This window comes from Coffea eugenioides, chromosome 7 (assembly GCF_003713205.1).
Source record: "Coffea eugenioides isolate CCC68of chromosome 7, Ceug_1.0, whole genome shotgun sequence".
Classification (NCBI taxonomy): domain Eukaryota; kingdom Viridiplantae; phylum Streptophyta; class Magnoliopsida; order Gentianales; family Rubiaceae; genus Coffea; species Coffea eugenioides.
Window position 1 is genome coordinate 2,818,626 of NC_040041.1, and position 22,257 is coordinate 2,840,882.

At 35.0% G+C, this 22,257-nt stretch overlaps 3 protein-coding genes across 3 annotated transcripts; 1 reads left to right on the plus strand and 2 right to left on the minus strand.

The window, feature by feature from the left end:
* Positions 1-5,088: 5,088 nt before the first annotated feature.
* On the plus strand, positions 5,089-11,497 carry LOC113777499 (3-epi-6-deoxocathasterone 23-monooxygenase CYP90C1). Its single transcript, XM_027322610.1, has 9 exons — positions 5,089-5,578; positions 7,997-8,327; positions 8,446-8,595; positions 8,805-9,098; positions 10,039-10,128; positions 10,261-10,339; positions 10,477-10,583; positions 10,774-10,901; positions 11,129-11,497. The coding sequence occupies exons 1-9, from the start codon at positions 5,379-5,381 to the stop codon at positions 11,220-11,222; spliced, it is 1,473 nt and encodes a 490-aa protein (XP_027178411.1). The 5' UTR covers positions 5,089-5,378; the 3' UTR covers positions 11,223-11,497.
* A 1,812-nt stretch (positions 11,498-13,309) lies between these two features.
* Positions 13,310-15,108, minus strand: LOC113778021. The gene is made up of 3 exons (XM_027323268.1): positions 14,774-15,108; positions 14,478-14,599; positions 13,310-13,709 (listed from the first exon to the last, which is right to left on the minus strand). The coding sequence occupies exons 1-3, from the start codon at positions 15,048-15,050 to the stop codon at positions 13,545-13,547; spliced, it is 564 nt and encodes a 187-aa protein (XP_027179069.1). The 5' UTR covers positions 15,051-15,108; the 3' UTR covers positions 13,310-13,544.
* Positions 15,109-17,067: 1,959 nt separating this feature from the next.
* On the minus strand, positions 17,068-18,637 carry LOC113778457 (ribosomal RNA small subunit methyltransferase, mitochondrial). Its single transcript, XM_027323874.1, has 2 exons — positions 18,172-18,637; positions 17,068-18,090 (listed from the first exon to the last, which is right to left on the minus strand). Exons 1-2 carry the CDS (start codon positions 18,598-18,600, stop codon positions 17,284-17,286), a joined length of 1,236 nt encoding a protein of 411 aa, XP_027179675.1. The 5' UTR covers positions 18,601-18,637; the 3' UTR covers positions 17,068-17,283.
* Positions 18,638-22,257: the final 3,620 nt, after the last annotated feature.

Below are 22,257 nucleotides of genomic sequence, written 5' to 3' on the forward strand. Positions count from 1 at the left end.
GTGTAAACGAGTGCCTAATGGACACTCATTAGAAAAATCCTAATACAAAATGATCTTCAGTTCTGATTTTGGTAGGTTGTTGAATTGGCTATTTCGACATTCTATCAAGTGGACATTTTATTTTCATGCCACGTGCCAAATTAAATTGCAAGAAAAAGTGTGTCCATTTATATCTCGGTGGATTTTATTTTTCTTTTTTTGGTAACAATTAATTATACACCTTATTAGAGTTCCTTATTTATAGTCAATTTCACCCAATCTATTAATGACCTACCTTATATAAGTTTGTATTAATTATATCTTTTTATTTTTTTTGGTCAATCAACTCATATCTTTCTTTTTAATCTTCCTCAGTTACTTTTTCAATTCTTGTTATTGGCTTGATTACTTATTACCATTACTAAAATTTGAACAAAATATAGATATTAATGCTCACGTAGATAGTATTTCTCTTGATGGGTTACTAAGCAGGCTATACTGAAAAAAAAGTTGGCTATTCCGGTTTTTTACCAAGTGTAAATTCTATCTTTTCGCCACGTGGAAAAAATTATGTTTGCTTATGTTTCTTGGTGTGTTTTATTCTTTCTTGGTTAACAATTAATTATAGTCCTTTATTACTTTTTTATTTATAGTAAAATTTAAACAATCAAATAATTGCCTACTGTATATACATTTCCATAATTTATGCTTTATTTTATGCATTTTTCTAATTGGTATCTAATGAACACTTGTTAACACACCTACATGTCACCCCAACCTATCATTTTTATACACACACTAATAATTACTACTTTATCTTACATTTATATACTTTTTCTAATTAATCTCCTTGTATTTATACACTTTTGATAGTTAATTTTATATTTCTAAAAATCTAACACTTGAAATACATCTTAACAAGTACCCATAGGGCACCCATTAGACATACCATTATTTTATTTTTGTTAATAGCTTTCATTTTTTAATTCTCTACAATCACATCTGATTTTTTGCCAATTGTAAGATCTATCTTTTCACCATGTACAAAAATATTGTGTATGGCTCTTGATGAATTTTTAATTTTCACCACGTACAAAAATATTTTTTTAATTATAATTCTTTATTATTGTCTTATTTGTAGTAAACTTTAAACTTTAAACAACTGATTAATTACCTACTTTACACACATTTCTATAATTTAAGCTTAATTTTATTTTTTGTTAATAGCTTTCTTTTTATAATTCTCTACAATCATATCTGATTTTTGTCAAGTGTAAGTTCTATATTTTTACCATGGAGAAAAATATTGTGTTTGCTTATGTTTTTTGGTGGATTTTAATTTTTTTTGGTAACAATTAATTATAGTCCTTTATTACTTTCTTATCAGTTAATTACCTACTTCATATACATTTCTATAATTTACGCTTTATTTTATTTTTTGTTAACAGTTTTGGTTTTTAACTCTCTACAATCTCTATTCCTATTATTGAATTATCATTTATTATTAGTAGGATTAATCTTTCACGTATACACTGTTAGCACACTGTTAGCACCGTAGATGAATGACGACTATGTAAAATTTAAATATGAAATTCAATTTTTGCGCACGTGTCATGGATTCAATGGTAATTGTGTATACACTGTCAGTATACAATATTTACCCTTATTATTATTATTATTAAAATTTAGATAAACTTTCATTTGTATATCAATTTTTTATTTATAGTAAATTAAAATCTATTAATCCCATACCTTATATATATTTACATTCATTACACTTTTCTTTTTTTAAAATCAATCAACATTGTTTTTTAAAATTTTCTTCAATTATGTTGACTATATTTCTATTGTTTGATTCGTTTATTTATTTGTAATTCTAAAGTTTTGACAATTTTTATTTTTCAATGGATTTATATACTGCAATTCTAGCATATACTCATACAAATCCACTTAAATTATATAAATAATCTTTCTTTTTCTAAATTTTTTCTATTAATTTTTATGCTCTCTTTCCATTGGAAATCAATTCAAGCTAAAATGGTGTCCATATAAACACCGGATTGTAAAAGTTTTCTCAAATTACCTTTTTGCTAATTTTTAATAATTTGATCAAATGATAAGTTCATTATCTATTAGTTTGCTTTTTAAAATTCTTATTAGTCATGAAAAATTCAAATATTAAGCACACTTATTTCCAAATATATCTTCTTTATTCATATATTGACATACCACCATTAATTAGAGTAAACATAATTGAATCATGGGATAAGGTTTGATTGCAACTAATCATTAAGTTGTTATGAATTAACTATTTTTAATCTATTTAATTTAAAATTTTATAAATGATATTTTTAGTTATTTTATATCAAATTTTATTTAAAAAATGAAAACTTTAGAGCATACAAATTGCTCGTGTAAATCCACAGGTACATAACTAATGAAGCATTATATTTCGCAACATTGTAATATATTACCACTGCCATTCTTAGCTTCATAGTCAAGAGACTCTATGCAAGTACCCAAAGTTTGTGTCTCTGCTAATTCAAGACTAAAGAAGACAAATTTATTATGTCTTTTAATTATTACTGAAACAATTACGTCTTAGTTAGGCAAATGTATATTTTCTTTGTGAAGCACGTGCCGCAAAATCTCAATCCTTGAATTAAACTGAACGTATATAGTTTTTTAAAATAAATAGACGTAGGAATAGCCACCGGAGCGAACACCCACCTTGTGAAAGGAGTATGAGGTGGGGTGGGGAGGAGGATTTTTCTCCCCCATCTTAAACGAGGTGGGGTGCGAGAGAGCATAACCTTGCCCCATCTTCCCCTCCGTCCCTTGTATTAATTAAATAAATATAATAAGATTATTAATACATTTATTTTTTCCATATTATTTTGGGTTAAATTATTAGTACTAGTAGATTTTTTTTTTCCTAATAATAGTATTAGTGATTGTAATATTAGTGAAACCAAATCATGTTTATGCAATAGCATTTGTTTGAAATGACTACTTTTTGTGATGTCCTTGAATCAGTGCAAAATGCTGTTGCATGTCTGGGAAAGTTGTCTCGAATCGAGACAAACTGTGAGCTTGTTATGAAGCTTGGACCGCCTCATTAGTGTATAAGTACGTGTACTAATGATACTTGTATTAGTTTGTGAGTCTGATGTAACTAGGGCCTAATAGCTCCATTTTATGCACTTATTTCTTATCAATATAGAGTTCATTTGTGGCACTCGTGGGGAAATGGGATAGGGCGAGGTGGGAGACAAACCGGGAGCGGGAGAGATATATCATATATGACAATGGGACGGGAGGCAGGGAAAGGCTCTCCTGCCTCAAATCCGCACTGTTGCCATTCCTAAATATACTCGCGGGGAAATGGGACGGGACAGAGACTAGAGATGGAACAGGGGCAAAGGAGTTATATGACAACAAGGTAGGAGGTAGGGGAAGCTCTCCCGCTCCAAATCCAAATCCGGTTCGCTGCATCTTTAAAGGGTTATTATCACTTTATTCCCTTAACATTCGGTGTCACTGTCAATTTCTCCCTTAACGTTATCGTTTAGTCACTTTATCCTCAAGACTAACGGTCAAAATTAACGGAGTTTATTAAATTTAACGGAGTTTATTAATTAAAATAAAAAAACAAGTTTAGCCCTTAAAGTTACTATCACTTTACTCCTATAAACTATAGTTTCATTATCAATTTACCACATAGAGTTATTTTTTGGGCAATTTATCCCACCATTAAACCAATTTAGCAAGTTGAAAAACTTTAGAAGAAAGTACCCTCCTTTTTATATAATAAAAATAATAAAAAATTTAGAGTGACTCTTCTCCTCTTTAGTATCAAGAAAAAAAGTCAAAATATTAATCTTTTTCTTTTTGGCGATCTCATTAATATTAAAAAAAATAGAAAGATCAGGAGGGGAAGGGAGGGGGAGAGAGAGCTCAATTCTTTTTTTTTTAAATACAAATAAGAAAGAATTAAATACTTTTATTATTTAAAATTATTTTACTTTATTGTTTACCACCAGATTTCAATCCTAATCGCGACAACCTTAAATTAATACGATAATATTAGACTTTTTTTTTTATTTTTTTCTTTGCAAATAATGTTATGAATTAAAATGATTATATCACTATAATTTAAAGGAATAAAGTAGTAATGACAATGTAGTAATGCTATAGAATAAAAGAGTATTTTTGTCTAAAATTTTTTAACATGTTGAGTTGAATTACTTATAGAGGTGAAGTGATTAAAAGATAACAAACGTTAAGGAGTAAACTGATAATAGTGATATAATTGAATGGGATAAAGTGATAATAACCCTATCTTTTAAATAGATGTATACGAAAGTGGCCTCGCTCATACACATTCAAACCTACAAGTTGTAAGCTTTTGACTATGTGCTTTTTTCCTAAATTATAGACACTTTAGCGGAAATTCAGACACGGTTAGGTGTCAAAATTTGACTTTGTGTACCAATTGCAATGATTATTTTTTCCATTCCGAGATGATGGTTGTAAGTAATAGTAACACAAATTAGCAAATGCCCCATAAAACACACTCACTATTGATTTGACACACACACACACATAAAAAAAAAAGCAAAAAAAAGATACTAGAAAAAAAAATTAGTGTCTATTGTGAAAAGCGTGATGCGATTCAAATCACAAAAGCTCTCACTTGGATTTTGCAAATGATTCACGAAAGAAAAGGTTAGACCGCAAACAAATAATTACTATAATATTTTTTATAATTTGATATATATATATATATATATGAAATAAAAATATAATTTGAAATATAAAAAAAAAATTAAAAAAATATGTTTATGACATTATTTAAGAAAGCTATCCAAAGACATCCATTATAGTTTCTTTCAAAGGGGTAGAGACAAAATAAGCATAAGTTGTCATGCCCCCATTGCTGAACCAGAATGGCCTTATTCATTTATGGAAAAGTAATCCCATAAGATCTTCGCACATACAACTAAAGATTCACTATTTACTCCTCTCATTCAATTTCCTGAACACAGACACGCAGGCGCACCCTGCCCCTCTCTCTCTCTCTCTCTCTCTCTCCCCCCAACCCCCCTCTCTCCATCTCTCCACACCACTTTCTCTCTCTATTTATGCCACAAAATCATTCATTTATGTACTAGCTACAACTATAAATAGAGATGCTGCATCAGTACTCTGAATACTCTGTGAAAAAGCCAGTCGTGGTGTTCTGATTCTTTAAAGCGGTTCAGCTCAGAAAAGGAATTGGAACAACTTGCGAACCAAAATCTTCCAAAAAAACACACAAGTTCTTTTCTTTCTTTCTTTCTTTCTTTCGAAAAGAAAAAAAAAAAAAGAATCCTTAATCAGCGTATATCTAGGTGAAAATGACATGGGTTTTGATTGGTATAGTTGTGTCAGTGTTCTGTTTGTATAAGGTGATGAGAAAAAATAAGGAAGAGAGAGAGAAGAAAAATTGGATTCCTAGAGGAAGTTCAGGCTGGCCTCTTCTTGGCGAAACTCTCGACTTCATAGCTTGTGGTTACTCTTCTCGCCCTGTCAGCTTCATGGAGAAACGGGCGGCCCTGTAAGCCTTCTTCTTGCTTCCATAATTTTCGCATAATTTACCATGATCTTCTTTTCTTGTGACTTAATTATCATTTGCTTCTAGAGTAAGCTATTCTTTTTGCTTTGCTGCAAATTTGTATATTATTGGCACATGCAGTGTGGTTGAAATTGTTAAAAATTCGTTTTGAAGAGGATTCTTTACAATCTCCGATGATTTGCTGGAAAGGGCAACAGTTCCGAGCCAAGACTTTAAGTTTTGTATTACAAGTTTCATCATTCATGTGGTTTTCTTACTTTGGATATGTGCAGTTTAAGAAAATTTTTACATCTAGATCTTTGCGAAATAAGAATCCATTAATTTCGACTTGTGCTTGAGTATTTAGACCGCTCACTCAAAAATTTTCTTACACTTGACGGGACTATGTGAAAAAACAAATATTCCTTCTAGTTTTAGTTTCCAAACAGAAATTTTATGTTATGAGATATATATATATTTTTTTTTTCAGTTTTGTACAATCAATGAAACTGATTGTAATGAAAAGATGTCCAATTACTTCAGAATTAAAATGCGGAATTTACAAAATTTTTTTGGTAATTTAAAATTGTCTTTAAAAGGTTAGGCCAGTAGGTAACTTAAGTAACGTAGTATTTGATTTGCGATAGCCCTTCAATTCTAGAAAGAGAAAAGGAAACGAAGTAAGACAATCACCAGATTTGTATGGTACCTAATGTTAGAGGGGAGGTCTTGTTTTGTTACTTTCATAAACTAAACTACTACTGCTTTGCACGACCATTTGAAGTAATAGACTAGTTCTTTTAGGTTGTTGGATTGGATATAGCACTTGTTTTTTTTTAAATGCAGTGGAATGTAGTGGATTTGCACAAAAACCACAATTAACGAAAGAAAATCAAAAAAGAAAAAACATATTATTGTTTTGTCAATCGTAGGGGAGTTTTGAAAATCAGTTTCCATTGATTTCCAATTTTTTTTTTTTTTTTTTTTTTGGTGGTGCCGTGCCATTCTGGATCAGGAGTTCAGGACCCTGTCAATTAATGGCATATTATCCAAGTAGGAAGTAGCGTCCACCAAATAAAAATCAAATATGTATATATCCTTTACTTTCCATCTATATAGTATATATGCCTAAAATAATTCGGCAGATATATGGTAATAACAGCAGGTAAATTAGAAAATAAAGTCAATGACTCGAAAACGTCAAAAGATCCTTTACTTTCTTGTTTCCTACTCACCTTCCTTTATGTATGTGGATGTGTATAGTAATTGTCTTATTATCGCATGATTAGCACGAGAATAGACAGAGTGCGTGCTTTTATGAGTCTTTGATAAAATGGCTTCATCCATCATTATTGGTATTTGTTGGCATGTTAAAGTTACTTGTTTGTGATACTGCTATGAAATTTTCTCTAAGCTTTATGTTTTTTTTTTGATTTATTATTAATAATTTGCCGACAATTGATTTTATTCTGATACGGATATTCGACAAATGGAGTATTTCAATATATATATATATATGTATATGCAAGTGACTATACGGTTGGTTGGCTTGCGATTGCGATGATGGATGATCGATCATATCCTTTGATGTTGCATAGGTTCCACACACAACCCATATTCACGTGTGTGTTCATTGTCATGCGTTTGTAGCATTACTATATATCTATCACTCCAGCCTTTTCCATGATTGATACGGCTTGCGTTTATTAACATTCATGATTCATGCCCCCCTCTCTCCCATAAGACACAAAAAACCCAGCTCATTGTTAGGTCATCCAATCGAAGATATATAGTCCAATATTGAGGCCTTTGTTTAGCGATACATCAATCTCTCTCTCTCTCTCCATAATAATCTTTAATGCGAAAGTAGAGGGTTATATTATTGTATATACCATCTTTTACCTGTACTGCTGTACCATTGTTAGGAATAATCTCCCTTTGTCCATTTACCTTGACTAATCATCGTTGCATCGCTATCAGACTGCGTGTGTCTTGCAATTCGAGGAAATTGTCTGAAACGATGGGTAAATTGGATTAAGACATCTGCCCATCGACTGTAAGGAATTTTTTTTGGCTGGAGTCACGCTACCCTTACTGAGGTTTTTGGCTTCATTTCATGAATTGCAGAAGGAGAGAGTGATACGAGTAGCGAAAAGCTTGACGTTAAATTGTACATGCACTGGTTGTGGCAGATTTGACTGATGAAATTAATAGTGCTTGGGTGTGATGTGGAATATTTTTTTTTAAAAAATAATTACTGTAACGATTTGATTTTTTTTTTCTATGATGTGATATATATAGAATGTAAATAAAATAATTTAAACAAAAAAATAACGTATTCGTGATAGAAACCACCGGTGTGATATAAATAAAAATATATATATATATATATGACGTATCCAAACACACCGGTGTGACCAGGTACGGGAAGGTGTTCAGAACACATATCTTGGGCAAAGCCATAATCGTGTCAACAGACCCCGAGGTGAACAAGGTTGTTCTGCAGAATCAAGGGAACGCTTTCATTCCTCATTATCCAAAATCCATCTCCGAACTGCTGGGCAAGTATTCGATATTGCACATTAATGGACCTCTGCAGAAAAGGTTGCATGCGCTCATCGGAGGCTTCCTGAGGTCACCCCAGTTCAAGGCTCAAATCACTCGAGACATAGAAGAATCCGTTCGACATGTCTTCTCATCCTGGATGGAAAAACAAGACCGACGAATTTACCTCCAAGAAGAAAGCAGGAAGGTATCTTTTGTCTTTTTTTTTTGAATCCTCACTATCGCGCACAAAGACAGAGGTACCTGTTTTTTTAAACAATTATTGTACTTGAGGATGATTAAATAAACCATGGTTAATGTTTCAGATTGCATTTGAAGTCATGGTAAAAACTTTGATGAGCGTCGGCCGGGGTGAAGATTTGAATTTGTTGAGAAGGGAATTTGAAGAATACTGCAAAGGCTTGATTTCTTTGCCCATTAAACTTCCTGGAACGAGGTTGTACAAATCTTTGAAGGTACAAACACATCCTATATATGCAATTGCATGCATGCATCCATCTAATTAATATTTCCAACGGTTTAATTATCTACGTTGGAAATATATAACGCAACGCAGTATATTTGACCATTCATAGAATTTTTTTTTTTTTTTTAATAAAAAAATTAGTTGTTGAACTTAGTCATTGGTAGGGTTTGCACATGAATATTATTAGGATCCATGCAGGCTAAAGAAAGGATGTTGAAGGTGGTGAGAAGCATAATACAGCAAAGAAAGATGGCTGCTTTGGAAGAAAAACAAGGAACGAATGGGTTGCTGAATGACGTAATTGATGTATTATTGCGCGACGCATTTGAATCATCATCAGCAGCAGAGGAGGCTCAGCCACGGCTGCCGTTGGATTCGATAGGTGAGAACCTCATAGAGTTGATGATCCCCGGTGAAGAGACTGTTCCGACGGCTCTGACGCTAGCAGTCAAGTTCTTAAGTGACAGCCCCGTCGTGCTAGCCCGATTGCTGGTATGTAGCAGTACTAGATTTTTTCTTTGTACCGTGGCTGGCGGTAGCATGGATTTTTCAATTGTTTTTTCAATCGACGGATAGGATGAGGTTCTGGGTAATCCTACGGCTGGGATCAACTAGATCCACGAGCTTCTAGTGGGCCATTGGATGTCAACTTCACTTTATGATTGTCGTACAGGATTGACTTTCAAAAGTCATTTTCAATCAGACACACGAGCGCCCACACGTGGGGAGATGCTCGTCGGCCCCACCGTGGTCTGTTTGGACTTATTCTAGCCGTACGATTTGGATTGAACGGCTGTCAGCCGGTGGACCAATCTAACAACTACGTACCTTCTTTGGATTTTTTTTTCCTTTAGAAAAATTCTTAAACCATTTTTTGTGAGCATAATTTTTAATTATTTTTTTACCTTATATATTTTTTTAAACACTAAGCTCCTTTTTTTTTCCTTACTATTTTATACTATTATTTTTGTCCGTCAAGTAGTGACTTTTTTTTTTGAAAAAAAAAAAGTGGTGGCTTTTTTCACTAGCTATTTTTTTTTTTTTTGGAGGGGAGCCTTCTTTCTTTCTTTTTGGGTGTCAGCCTTCTTTCGGTCGGTGTCAGCCTTCTTTCGGTCTAGGTACCGTACTACTACAAATTTCTTTCAAGATTTCCTTCTTTCTTTCCGGGTACTACTACAAGTTTCTTACAACTAAAATATGTTTGGATAGCGAATTTTTTCAAAAAATTTTTGCTCGTATTATAAATATATTTTTCAATTCATCTTTTTACATTATCAATCATCTTTTTATTTTAGATACATCACATCACAAAAATACTATAATAATTAATCAAAATAATTTTTAGGAATAACACTCTATCAAACAAAGCCTCCTTTCCAAATTCAAATAGTGTGTACTTCTTGTAAGTTGTAACCTCTTATCACTTGGGCAGGAGGAGAACATGGAACTGAAGCGGCAAAAGGCTAAGTCGGGTGATGAATATTATTGGACTGATTATGTCTCGCTCCCATTTACCCAGAATGTAGTTGCTGAGTCGCTGTACTATGTAACCAATAGAGTCTAGACCCCCCAAAATGAAGAATGGGAACATTTCTTTTTTTAAAGAATTGCAATATTCAAGTATCTTGTTCTTTTCTTCTTTTGGTCACTTCAGGTCATCAGTGAAACTCTGCGAATGGGCAATATCGTGAATGCAGTTTGGAGGGAAGCAGTAAAAGACGTGAAAATTAAAGGTATGTAGTTCTCTTTACTTTTATGGACGTGTCATTTGCCAAAAGCAGGTTGTACAGTACCTTTTTTTTTTCCTTCACAAATTCTCGTCAGGAAAATGCTAATTTAGGCTGTGGGGTTAATTGGGTTCTTTTCCCAGGCCACTTGATACCAAGAGGATGGTGTGTCTTGACATCCTTCAGTTCACTTCACATGGACGAAGCAAACTATGAAAACCCCTATGAATTTAATCCCTGCAGATGGGAGGTATGCGTGTCTTGTCCGATTATCTGTCTTGTTACCAGTTCAATAACTTCCTCTTTACAACTTTCAATTATCAATCAGAGCATCATTTTGATGTCGCCCGTGCAAAATGTCAACATGGAGACGAAACAAAAAGATTCTTTGGTCTGGATACCATTCTAATCAACATTTTTTTTTGGGCATTGGTTGGTAGAAAACAGGAGCTTCGGTTAACAGCAACACATTTACACCATTTGGTGGTGGCCAGAGGCTGTGTCCCGGTTTAGAACTGTCGAGGCTCGAAATTGCTATTTTCCTTCATCATCTTGTTACAACATACAGGTCATTTTCTTCGTCTTCTTTCTTTTCTTTCTTTCCTTTCTTTTTTTTTTTTTAACTTCCTGTGACAAATAGATGGTTGAGACTTGAGAGAGTCACATGCGGATGCTACCCCTAAAACTTTTAGTAGTGGCACTATGGTTTCTTATTGCATTAGGTGGCTAAGGTGGTGACGGGTGAATACTGAAAGTAACGGTAGCTAACACGATCTTTCATTTTCTCCCTTGCAGATGGGTGGCCGAAGATGATGACATTACCTATTTTCCATTCGTCAGACTGAAACGGAAGCTGCCGATCACCATCACACCCCTAGTAAGAGGATAATGAAAAGAAAAAAAAAAAAGAGGGTTGGATAACCATAAACCTAAGGCAAGGGTCATCCCCCACAACCATAGGTCTTACAAGATGAGCCCATATCAATTATTACTACCTGTAGCACATCTCCCCGAGATTTTAAGCGTTTTAATCAATCTAAATTTTAGTGCAATCCTAGAGCGTTCTTTCATTGGAGTAATGATATTTATCTTTGTGACTTGTAAGACAAATGGCATATGACTTCTCTATTGTAAGTACATATCATTGAGTTTGTTCCGGGGTCACTGTCTTTCTTTTGATTGAAGAAGGGTTTTCTTCTCCCTGGGCCCTGATAGAAAACTGATTAGTTAAGCCTGCAAGTGGAGTGGGGTTATGATTTCTGACCTTTATCATCAGAGCCATCATAGCATGAAAATCTATATTTTCTTCTTTGATAAGAATGGATGAAGGTGCATGGTGGTCCTCTACCACGTCGAACATGTGCTCTGCTAGTACATCGACAGTGTCTGGTAATCGAACGACGACAATCCTGCATCTCTCCCTTTTTGTTTTGGTACGAAAAAATTTAGATGGATTCGATTCCAATTATCATCTTAGATCAGGGTATGCCTTGAAATCATAAGCCGCTTATAGAAATTTTTACAAATCGTTCACCAACATAATTCTCTTATTGATAGTAAAATTCGAACACGCCCACGTTTCGTCTTTTGCAAACATTGGTTTAATGATGTTATAGCTTTAACCTTCATCCCTGTCTACCCGATAAACAATACGTTGTAGGGCATTTACATGATTATGCTCGTGCTTTAATGCCTAGTACGGCCTAAATTGCTGGAAACTTCAAACTGTAGCTGACATGGGTTATTTTCAGCAGTTAATACAAGAGTTATTGTAGATTATTTTGGCTCAATCACTAAATCTGTCTACTTTTAATTCTGCCTTTTAGATCTAAGATTTGTATGCGGACTGATTGGAACAAGTATAGGTCAATGTAGGCCAAGAAATTCCAGCTGAATTGTAGACAGCCCGCAACTGCTAGCTGAAACGGGATGATCATGTCATTGAAATTGCAGACCATCTACTAATTCTTCAACCAACCACACATTACAATAATTCATTTGTGTTAGTACAAGGTTCGAAGATGAAATACCAATCCGATTTAGTATCGTTTTTCTTTCTGTGAGTAATTAGTGAGATTATGATGTTACTTGCATTGTACATTTTTGTGGGTGGCAACTTACAAACATAATAACTTGACTCCTTCCCTTTAACTGAAAACAGTACATTATTTGATGTTCATGCCAACCGATCTCCATTAACCATGTTGATTTCCAGTGTCATAGCCGAGTTAAAGTCAAAGGTGTTCCTTCCTTTCCCCTCTTTGTTCCTCTTTCCCTACGGTGCCTCAAGTCTCAAATCAGGGCAAAGCATTCCACGGCTCCATAATATCCCCCTTTTCGTTTAGATGCCAATACCATGTATGCAAGCACTATTATCCAATTCAAATTACACTAGCACCCCTTGTAATGCATATGTGCACATGCACATTACCTATAACTCCTGATGGGGGAATTCAAGCACATCGTTGCAAAAGTAGACCATGAATAAGCTTTTAACTCAATGCGTTTCACCGCACTGAATCCCAGCTCAATTCTTTACCTAGGCATAATAGAAGCTATCTTCCAATAATCTAAAAATTCAACAATGTAACGGCAATGGGATCTCAATAAAATGGTCAGCTCTTTATAGCAACATAATTTGAAAACTTCAGTAATCCACTTGAGCTCACTAGGATTGCCTACAAGGATGGATGGGGCAAGCTTGAAAAGGAATGGTCCAAAGTTTTACTATGCCATAGCAGTGGGGTATATCGAGAATTTGAGTATGAAGTTTACAATCCTGTGCAAGAGAAGCTAATAACTATTCCATTTATATGTGATATTATAAGATTCACATTTTTTAGGGAATAAGAAATTTCCATTAACAAGGAGGCAACATATGTTTACTGCATTTTTTAGGGAACAACAATTTATAAAATGACGAAGACAATAGATTTTTACAGAATTTTTTAATACACTTGCAGGAAGATCACTGGAGATGACGAGCAACATGCTCTTTGAATTATGAATAAGAGCTTGTACTAGCTGTTGAAAATCCAAAACAAGGGTAAAAAGAAAGAAAAGGACAACAGATGTCAAAATAAAGGAGTCATGAACCACAACTAGAGTAGGTAGTATGTAAAGTAAAGCTTACACTGATAAAAGCAATTTCAACTTTTATCTTCTTCCCGGCACAAAAACTACAAAATGCTAGAATTGCAACCAAAAAATGTCAAGCCATTGCTGCCTTCTTCTCTTCCTCAATCTGCTGAAGCTCTACCAACCTTTGTGCCCATGCTCTTTCCCTTGCTACTGCAGCCATTTTCCGCTCCACCCTCTTTATCATTTTCTTTCTTTTGGCCTCTTGTAACTGAGCTTTACGCTTCTTCTTTTCAGCCTGTCCATGATTAAGAATATCATAAAAGGGAAACGCAAATGTCAACAAGTAGTATGCCTTAGCCAGTACAGTAAGTTATTTTTTCTAAGTAATAAATAAAAAATTCAGTGAAAACCACAAAAGTTTTGGCAGAATCTCAAAATAGCCAAACCTGATAAAATTTACAACATTAAGACAGATTATAGAACAGAAAAGAGAAGAACCATTTCAAATGACAACAGTGCATTAGATCACTAGTGAGATTATAAGGCCTAAAGATGTCAGCAAGCTCCACCAGCTAACTATAGAATTTCGTGAAGCAGCAAATTTTCACTGTCATCAATCAAAAGCCAGCTTTAATCACCAGATCCTATTTGTAACCCACTCGAGAGCAAAGAGATCAAGATAGTTTGTTGCGCCATAAACTTGTTCAAGAGAAACAGTTTAACAAGGCATTTCTCTTGAATTTGTTCTTTCCCATCTATTTTCCCAATCCAGAATAATTTAATCAGGTTACCTTGATGAACATCACGAAAATGTTCACACATTGTCATCATAATTAAATACATTATTTTACACAGACATTGCATTTTACAAGTTCAATATCGGATTTCAGTTAATCCGTACTCCTAGTTAGGCCAGAATATAAAATAGTCACCCACAAAAAGATCAGATTTGGTTAGAAGATTGAACGCAGAAAACCATATATCAAGCAGATTAACAAACTTAATTGAGCTCCAAAAAAAAAAAAGTTACTGATTACCAAGAAAATGAAGCTTAAGACTTTACCAGTATGAACGCACGGTGCAGCTTAATCCGCTTTTTCTCATTTCTTCGCTTCACACTTCCTTCATTGGGTTGTTTTGCAGCTATTGGCTCTCCAGGTACATATTTCACCCAAGCATAAGGCCCTAATATCCGCAAATAAAATTCACCCAAAAAGCATCAAAATTTCAGTTAGCTTTTAAATTACAAGGTGTACATTTTCTTATCCCCAAAATACCACCAATTTGTAATTAAAATTTGAAACTAAAACTTAAACCCTAAACCCTAAACCCTAGGAATGGGGAAGATGAAAATGGGACCTGGGGGTTTTAATTGAGCTCTTTTACGACGAGGCTTGTCACTGGGGCGTCGTTTGGGGTATCGGGTGTCCGTTAAGCTGTGGAAAGCGGAAGATGAAGGATTGAATGGAAGATTCCGGTGGAAGGGGCCCAAGTGGTGGCGGAAATGGAGCTCAGATGCCGGAAAGGGAGAGAAGATGGCCGCGATTCGTTGGGGAGCAAGAGCAAAGGTTGTACGGGTTGACAAGAGAGTCCGCGATACGGGTCGAATTATGGATCGTAGGGCTCCGAGACCCATGATTTTACGCCTGAGCTGAGTGACGTTTTAAGGTTGGTGCTGTTCTCTGTGGCAAATTTGTCTGCTACCTTGCTTCTTTAGTTTGCGGGAGAGCCAGCAGAAAACGACGTCGTTAAGATGCTCTTAGAAGGTTACGACTTAAGAAACATAAATGACAATATAAATAAAAGGGATAATTGCAGAAACCTCCCCTGAGGTTTCTAACATTTGCACTGACCTCCCCTGTAGTTTGAAAAATTACACTGACTTCCCCTGAGGTTACTAATCCATTGCAAATTCAGTCCAAACGATTAAAATATTGTTTTAGGGAGTGAAATTAGAATTTTTTACCAAATTTGTCATTTGTACTTCATGTCCAATGAATGACAAAATATTACAAATTAATTAACAATGAATAAATTTTAAGAGTATAGTTTATAGGCAAATACGCATTATCTATTTAAAGTACTGGCTTTTTATGGGTATTTTACTTTCAAACATTTAATTTAATACAAATACTTACGCTCAAATACATATTTGTATTTACTTTCATATATTTAATTTTTGTTAAATACAAAAACTACCAATCTCTCTTCCGTAAAAATATTAATATAACACTTTTTCAATTTTAGTTACAAACATTTATGTATTTAACATAAATTAAATGATTCAGAATAAAATACCCATAAAGAGCCAATACTTTACTCATGTAATGGAAGAAAACCATAAAGAATTAATACTTTATGGGCCATTTCTTTTTTTTAAAAATATTTAATTTACGTTAAATAAATAACCTACCGATTTCCTTTTTGCAAGAATATTACTGTAACACTTTTTGAATTTTACTTACAAACATTGATATATTTATCATAAATTAAATGTTTGAAAGTAAAATATCCGTAAAAAGCTAATACTTTAAATGAGTAATGCGTGTTTGACTATAAAGAGCCGGTAACTATTTAAAGTACCGATTCTTTAAGGGTATTTTACTTTCAAACATTTAATTTAATACAAATATTTACGCTCAAATACAGATTTGTATTTACTTTCAAATATTAATTTTTATTAAATACAAAACCTACCAATCTCTCTTCCGTAAAAATACTAATATAACACTTTTTCAATTTTAGTTACAAATATTTATGTATTTAACATAAATTAAATGATTCAGAATAAAATGCACATAAAGACCGAATACTTTACTCGTGTAATGGATGAAAGCCATAAAAAATTAATACTTTATGGGCCATTTATTTTTTTGAAAAAATATTTAATTTATATTAAATGAATAACCTATCGATTTCCTTTTTGCAAGAATATTACTATAACAATTTTTGAATTTTACTTACAAATATTGATATATTTATTATAAATTAAATATTTAAAAGTAAAATACCGGTAAAGAGCCGGTACTTTAAATGAGTAATGCGTGTTTGCCCATAAATTATACTTCTTGAAGTTTATTAATTGTTAATTGATTTATAGTACTTTGTCATTCATTGGATATGTAGCACAAAGGGCAAATCTGATATAAAATTCTAATTTCACTCCCTAAAATAATATTTTAATCGTTTGGACTAAATTTGCAAAGGATTAGTAACCTCAGGGGAGGTCAATGCAAATGTCAGAAACCTCAGGAGAGGTTTCTGCAATTATCCCTAAATAAAATAGTTAGGATAGGAGCTTAGTTGAAATATTACTTGGAATAATTACGGTTATACTTTGTAAATTGTCATATATGAGAGGTAAAATGGTGCATTGAGAAATTATTTGTAATGCAAGTAAATAATATTTTGACACATAAGTGATAAGTTTCGTACTATAAATGGCCTCACAAACCGAATTTTTACCTTTAAGGATTAACACATACTAAGACATAGGGTAAGGGCTCGATTATAGCTCTATGTTTTGCAAGATCCAGATTAATTTTTGCTCCTCAAAGCCTAGTCAGGATGCTATTCAATGTTTGTTGCTGCTTGAAAAGAGAATATTAAAACCTGTCCACCACGACTGCATGCCATGTTTATCCTGTGGAACTTTCGTATGGTATCAAAACCCTGGGATCCAAAGTACTCAATGACATGTAGAACTTGGATGTCAACCGCAGCACAAGTAGTTTAACGAAAGGAGTTCAGATCCATCATGGGTACTTAAAACAATATAGTAGTTCAAGTTCAGACGCCAACTATAAGGAGTGAAATTTTTTTTTGAAAAAAAAGGGTCAGCAGTGATTATCACAGCCCTCTGCTCCAACTTAGTTTGGAGTCAACTCGTATTTAATAAAAGTCGTTATCAATTTTTCATAGTATTTTGCATTGTTTGTATCCTTGACCTCTGCTTGATCATGAAAATGTATACCAGCTTGATTAAACACGGAGAGCAAATGCAGCAATTCCTCGTTTGATAGCTTTGAAGGCCTCTTGCTCTCCACTCCTCCGGATCTAATGATTTCCACGACTTTCTCTTTAAACGAGCTCATCCCTTTCTTCGAGCCCATTTTCATATTCGTCTCCATTTCATTTTTGTCATCTTCATGTTCATCTTCACTTTCAGCATTCAGCTCAACTTCCTTTTCATCATCACCATGACTCTCATAATCTTGGAAACTCGCATCAGTTTGTGACAACTTCATCAGCTCCATCAACTTCCTCTTCTTCTTAAATATCGCACCGAGTGTCTTATTTTTCTTGCTAAAGCACATCCGTGTAAACGCCCACCATTCCATCAAATCAACACTTGGAACGTCCTCTTTAGGCCAGATCTTGATCACCGAAGAATCAATCTTAGGAACGGGCAAAAAGTCCCTCTTGCTTACATCCATAACAAACTCCACGTCTGCCACCAGCTTCACATTCGCCGCTAACCGGTTATACTCTGGTTCACCAGGATCGGCTAACAGCCTCCTAGCAAACTCTTTCTGAAGTAAAAGTGTTGCACTCCTGAACTTACTCCCACCAAACACGAACTTCGCTACCAAACGCGAGGATATCCCATAGGGAATATTAGCTACCACGAGATCAAATTGTGGAAAATCAACCTTCAGTGCGTCATCACATATTACCTAAACAGAAAAAAGCATGAAATCAGCTAAAAAAAAACTCCTCTGAAGCATTACATCAAACAGCTGATCATTGTATCTCACAGTCAACCGGTCTTCAAATCCTCGCTCAGCGACTTTCTTGTGAAGGATTTCGACCATGCGCTTGTCGATTTCGATAGCATTAACTTTCTCCGCAACTTCAAGCAGCTTCAAAGTCAGATTTCCGGTGCCGGGTCCGATTTCTAAAACGGTGTCATTGGGTTTTATATTGGATTTCCTGACAATAGTATCGAGGACTCGCGGGTTAGTGAGAAGATGTTGTCCCCGGCTTTTGAATAGCTGTAAATGTTTCTCTGAAACTTTAACGTCGCTTCCGAGATTGTTACCGTAGTCATCCTCGTCATCTTCTTTGTCCGAGTCTCTGATGTTGAAACGACGGCTTGATTTCGAGCGAATTTGTTGGATGAGAAAGCTTCTCCTGATTATAACTGCAGAAAATTTGCTAGGAAGGGACTTGCAACGGTGAAGCATTTCAGGGATAGTTTTCCCCCGATTACTCGATGGGTTCTTTTTTTTTTTTTCCCCAGATTTGACCGTTTAAGTTGGAAAAGCGGGCGGGGGTGGCGGGTGGAGGACGAGTTGGCGGGGAAGATGCAAAGGCTTTCGCATTTTATCTTTCGTTTGTGAGATGGGCCAATAAAACTGATGCAGATAAGCCCAATAGACCGGAGAATTGTTGACATCATTCAGCATAAGTTGGGGGACCTTTAATTCTTGGACAGGTTAATGGGCCATCAGTCCAAAGACTCTTAATGCGTGTTTGTAAATTCTTCACTTTGTTCTTTAGCTTGATAATCTCTCTCTCTCTCTCTCCTTTTTTTTCGGAAGTAAGTGAGAGATATTGGATCCGGAACTTTTTACTTACAATCTTTCTCACCTTATCATCCAATTCAACCCTCCTCCGACTTAATAATCTTGATTTTCAAAGAAACTATGAGCTAAACCCCATGGACTGAAACATTAGGCACATTTGTAATGGTAGGAGAATAATAAGAACATTTTTCGAGTTCAAACTTGAGCATTGGCATAGCTCAAACGCACATACAACTTGAGCTTGCCAAAAAAAAACACACACACACACACATGTAAAAGGATACATGAATCTAATTCGAAATTAGATGTTAGATAAACTTAAGTGCTATAGAAGCGGACTTCTTCCGCTGGCACTCCACAAAACGAATAACGCTAGCCTAGCTTGACTTGGAATAGTCTCCCCGTTAAAAGTGACTTACTAAAACAAAACAAATAATCTTGTGAAGCACTGTGGTATTAGCCTAGTAATAGATCTTGGCAAATATCATAGAAAATCTGAGAAAGCCTTTGATTTAGGAGGTTGCTTGCTTGCTTGATATGCAGATAACTTCGATACCTGCTGTCGGTGGCACAATAGGGTCTGGATCTCCATCACTACTGATTTTGGTTGGTAGAGAAATGCTGGCCCAGCTTTTATCTTATCAATGGTCCCAGGAGGCCATGATATAAGGTTTTGACAATGAAAAGCATTCAAGGGTTCGTGCATTGGTCCAAATATTGCTCTCTCTCTTTTGAAGCAAACTAGGAAACTCGAACACTTGTCATCTAAAGAGAAGTAAGAAAATGAACCATTTCATCAGGTATAGAATCTCCTTTCGGGTTTCCCATTTCCCCATGTAAGCCTTGGAGTCTCTTCTAAACAAAACTAAAAATATATAAAGGAAAGGTATTAACCATTTGTTTAGATTTAGCCGTTGGGTGACACTGTATGAGGATCATGAAGGATTGAGACACTCTACTGTGGTCTTTCTTGGGTTGGCTTTTCATTGACATGAGATATCATTAAGCTGAACCTAATTAAGATGGTTGTTCAGCTGTACATGTACAAGTGGGGCACATAAACTCGCCTCAATTATGTTTTGCTTCACAATCATGTTGTCTAAGATTTCAATTTCACACAGTAGCCCATCAATCCGATTGAAGAAGGATCTTAGGAAAATTGGTGCATTTCCAATGAATGAGTTTTTTTTTTCTTCTTTTTTCCCCCCGAGAAATAGTGACAAGGAAGAAGCTCCGAGCCTCAGCAGTGGAAGCAAAATTTGGGGCCAATACAAGTTGGCTTACTTGGTAAGGACAGATCATTTTTTCACAAAAGATCGTGTGTTCCAATCTCACTACTATCGATGTAAAAACTGTATTGGTGGGCGATCTGTAAATAAAGCAAATTTTGGGATGGAGGGGGGAAGTTTCATATGGTGAGTATGATGATCGCAAAAGGGAAAAATTTATTAGTGCTATGGCGATACAGCCAACTTGGTCAGTTCATTTCGAATTTGATAAAAATAATAATGCTCAGGGCTTTGTTTTGAGATTCTCGAATCTCGATTATTGTAAAAGTAAATGAATAAGTAATACCAGGGGCAAAAGTTGAGACGGGTCCCTCCAAAAGTGTAGGAGACCGTCAAGGAAGCAATCACTTTGTAAGGAAACACAAATCTAAAACAGGAATGCGAGGTAATGAATGTGCCTTGAGAACGAAGGCAAGGCAAAAATAAATTGACAGTCTCCTAAGGAATCTAGTGCCTTTGGGGTCTGTTTGTTTATTCTGCTTAGCACTCAGCTGTTAATGTTTATCTGTACCATACCCCGGAAACGCTGCACATAGAACTTCAATGTTGTTGTCTTTTTAAGCAGGCTCAACGGGCTCCATATGCTTCTTTGTATCATAGCCCAGTTTCGCTGATTTTCTACACATCTATGTTATTGATTGATATATCATCGCATGCTACTTTTGCAATGGGGCATTTTCTGGGGGATGAAAATTAACCAGCTACAAAAAAGAGAACATAAATTAAGGCCATTTCGCTTAGGATACTTTTTATCTAATCCAGTTAAGTGAAGCCGAATCATGGAACGTAGATTAGGACCTTAGTTATGTTCGTATAACTTCATCCTCTCCCAACCAAAATGAGTAATCAAAATGAACATTGGAAACATGTAAAGATTATCCCCCCTCACCCCCCCCCAAAAAAATTAAAAAAGGAGAGTGAACTCACGCTCCAAGTCAGAGCGTCAATATGTTTATACCTCGGAAGGAATATTACCCATGTTAAAAAAAGAGAGAATTCCAGCAGTAACAGTAACAGAAGAAAAACGATTTTGTCCGCTTTTACCACCACCGACGCTTAACGGAACCGGTATCTCGAGGGGGAAAAAGCTAAAGAATACAACAACGGTCAGAAACGGCACACAACGTTGACGACAGGGGTTAATTCTTGGCGGCAATTATGTACGGCACATGCCCCAGGTCTTTAGTTTTTCAGTGGTCCCCACTACACTACCACCATCCCTCTTTAATCTTCTTTAGACCTTAGACGACATCCTTCATCATCCTAACAAAAGATCCCACATCCCACAAAAAAAAAATCTCGTAGACTCATTCTCCGGTTGACAGCCAATTTTATATTGACTCATATAGACACTGATGAATTCCTTCTCCAAATTTACACATTATGCAGCAGACGAGTGAAAAATTAACATAGCAGTGCATGTGTTTTGATTCTTTTGAACAATGAATATTTTCCCCAACCCCAAAAAAAAAAAAAAGAAGGATGAAGTTTGAGCAAGTTGGTGAGGAATTAATTTTTAACTACTTGTAAATTTTTTAGCATTTGATATGATTTGATATGTTTAAAAAGCTTATGTTCTTCTACATCATCATACGACTTAAAACAAAAATTACTAAAAAGCAACATATATCATGTTACGTAGTCATGGTGGACTGGACAATACTTTGATGAATTGTTTGTATGCGCTGTACCATGCAAGAAAGTGAATCGTACCTCATTAGCAGCTACTATTACTGTGGAGTTCACTTAATTATGTTTCCTTTTTCTCCCATCTGCAAATTTTGGACATGATTTTCTGGAATACATAAAAAAGTGTCATAGAACAACGAGAAGATGGATTTTCAGAACCTTTTCTTTTTCTTGGTAATGTTCGATCAATAACTTGATTGCCTTCGCTGCCAGTGGTTTTCATACAACTCAACAAAATTCTAAACTAGGGGACACATCGTCTCTCAAAGAAAATGACCCCGGCCCTTAGGTAATGACGCGTTAGGCTTCATGTTTCTTTTGAAAGCAAGATTCTTGA

Coding starts and splice junctions, on each gene's coding strand:
- LOC113777499 (XM_027322610.1), top strand. CDS start 5,379: ATGACATGGGTTTTGATTGGTATAGTTGTGTCAGTGTTCTGTTTGTAT. Junction 8,328..8,445: donor TCCAAGAAGAAAGCAGGAAG/GTATCTTTTGTC, acceptor TTAATGTTTCAG/ATTGCATTTGAAGTCATGGT. Junction 10,902..11,128: donor CATCTTGTTACAACATACAG/GTCATTTTCTTC, acceptor TCTCCCTTGCAG/ATGGGTGGCCGAAGATGATG.
- LOC113778021 (XM_027323268.1), bottom strand. CDS start 15,050: ATGGGTCTCGGAGCCCTACGATCCATAATTCGACCCGTATCGCGGACT. Junction 14,600..14,773: donor AGCTCAATTAAAACCCCCAG/GTCCCATTTTCA, acceptor TGCGGATATTAG/GGCCTTATGCTTGGGTGAAA. Junction 13,710..14,477: donor TGCACCGTGCGTTCATACTG/GTAAAGTCTTAA, acceptor AATCATGGACAG/GCTGAAAAGAAGAAGCGTAA.
- LOC113778457 (XM_027323874.1), bottom strand. CDS start 18,600: ATGCTTCACCGTTGCAAGTCCCTTCCTAGCAAATTTTCTGCAGTTATA. Junction 18,091..18,171: donor GATTTGAAGACCGGTTGACT/GTGAGATACAAT, acceptor TTTTCTGTTTAG/GTAATATGTGATGACGCACT.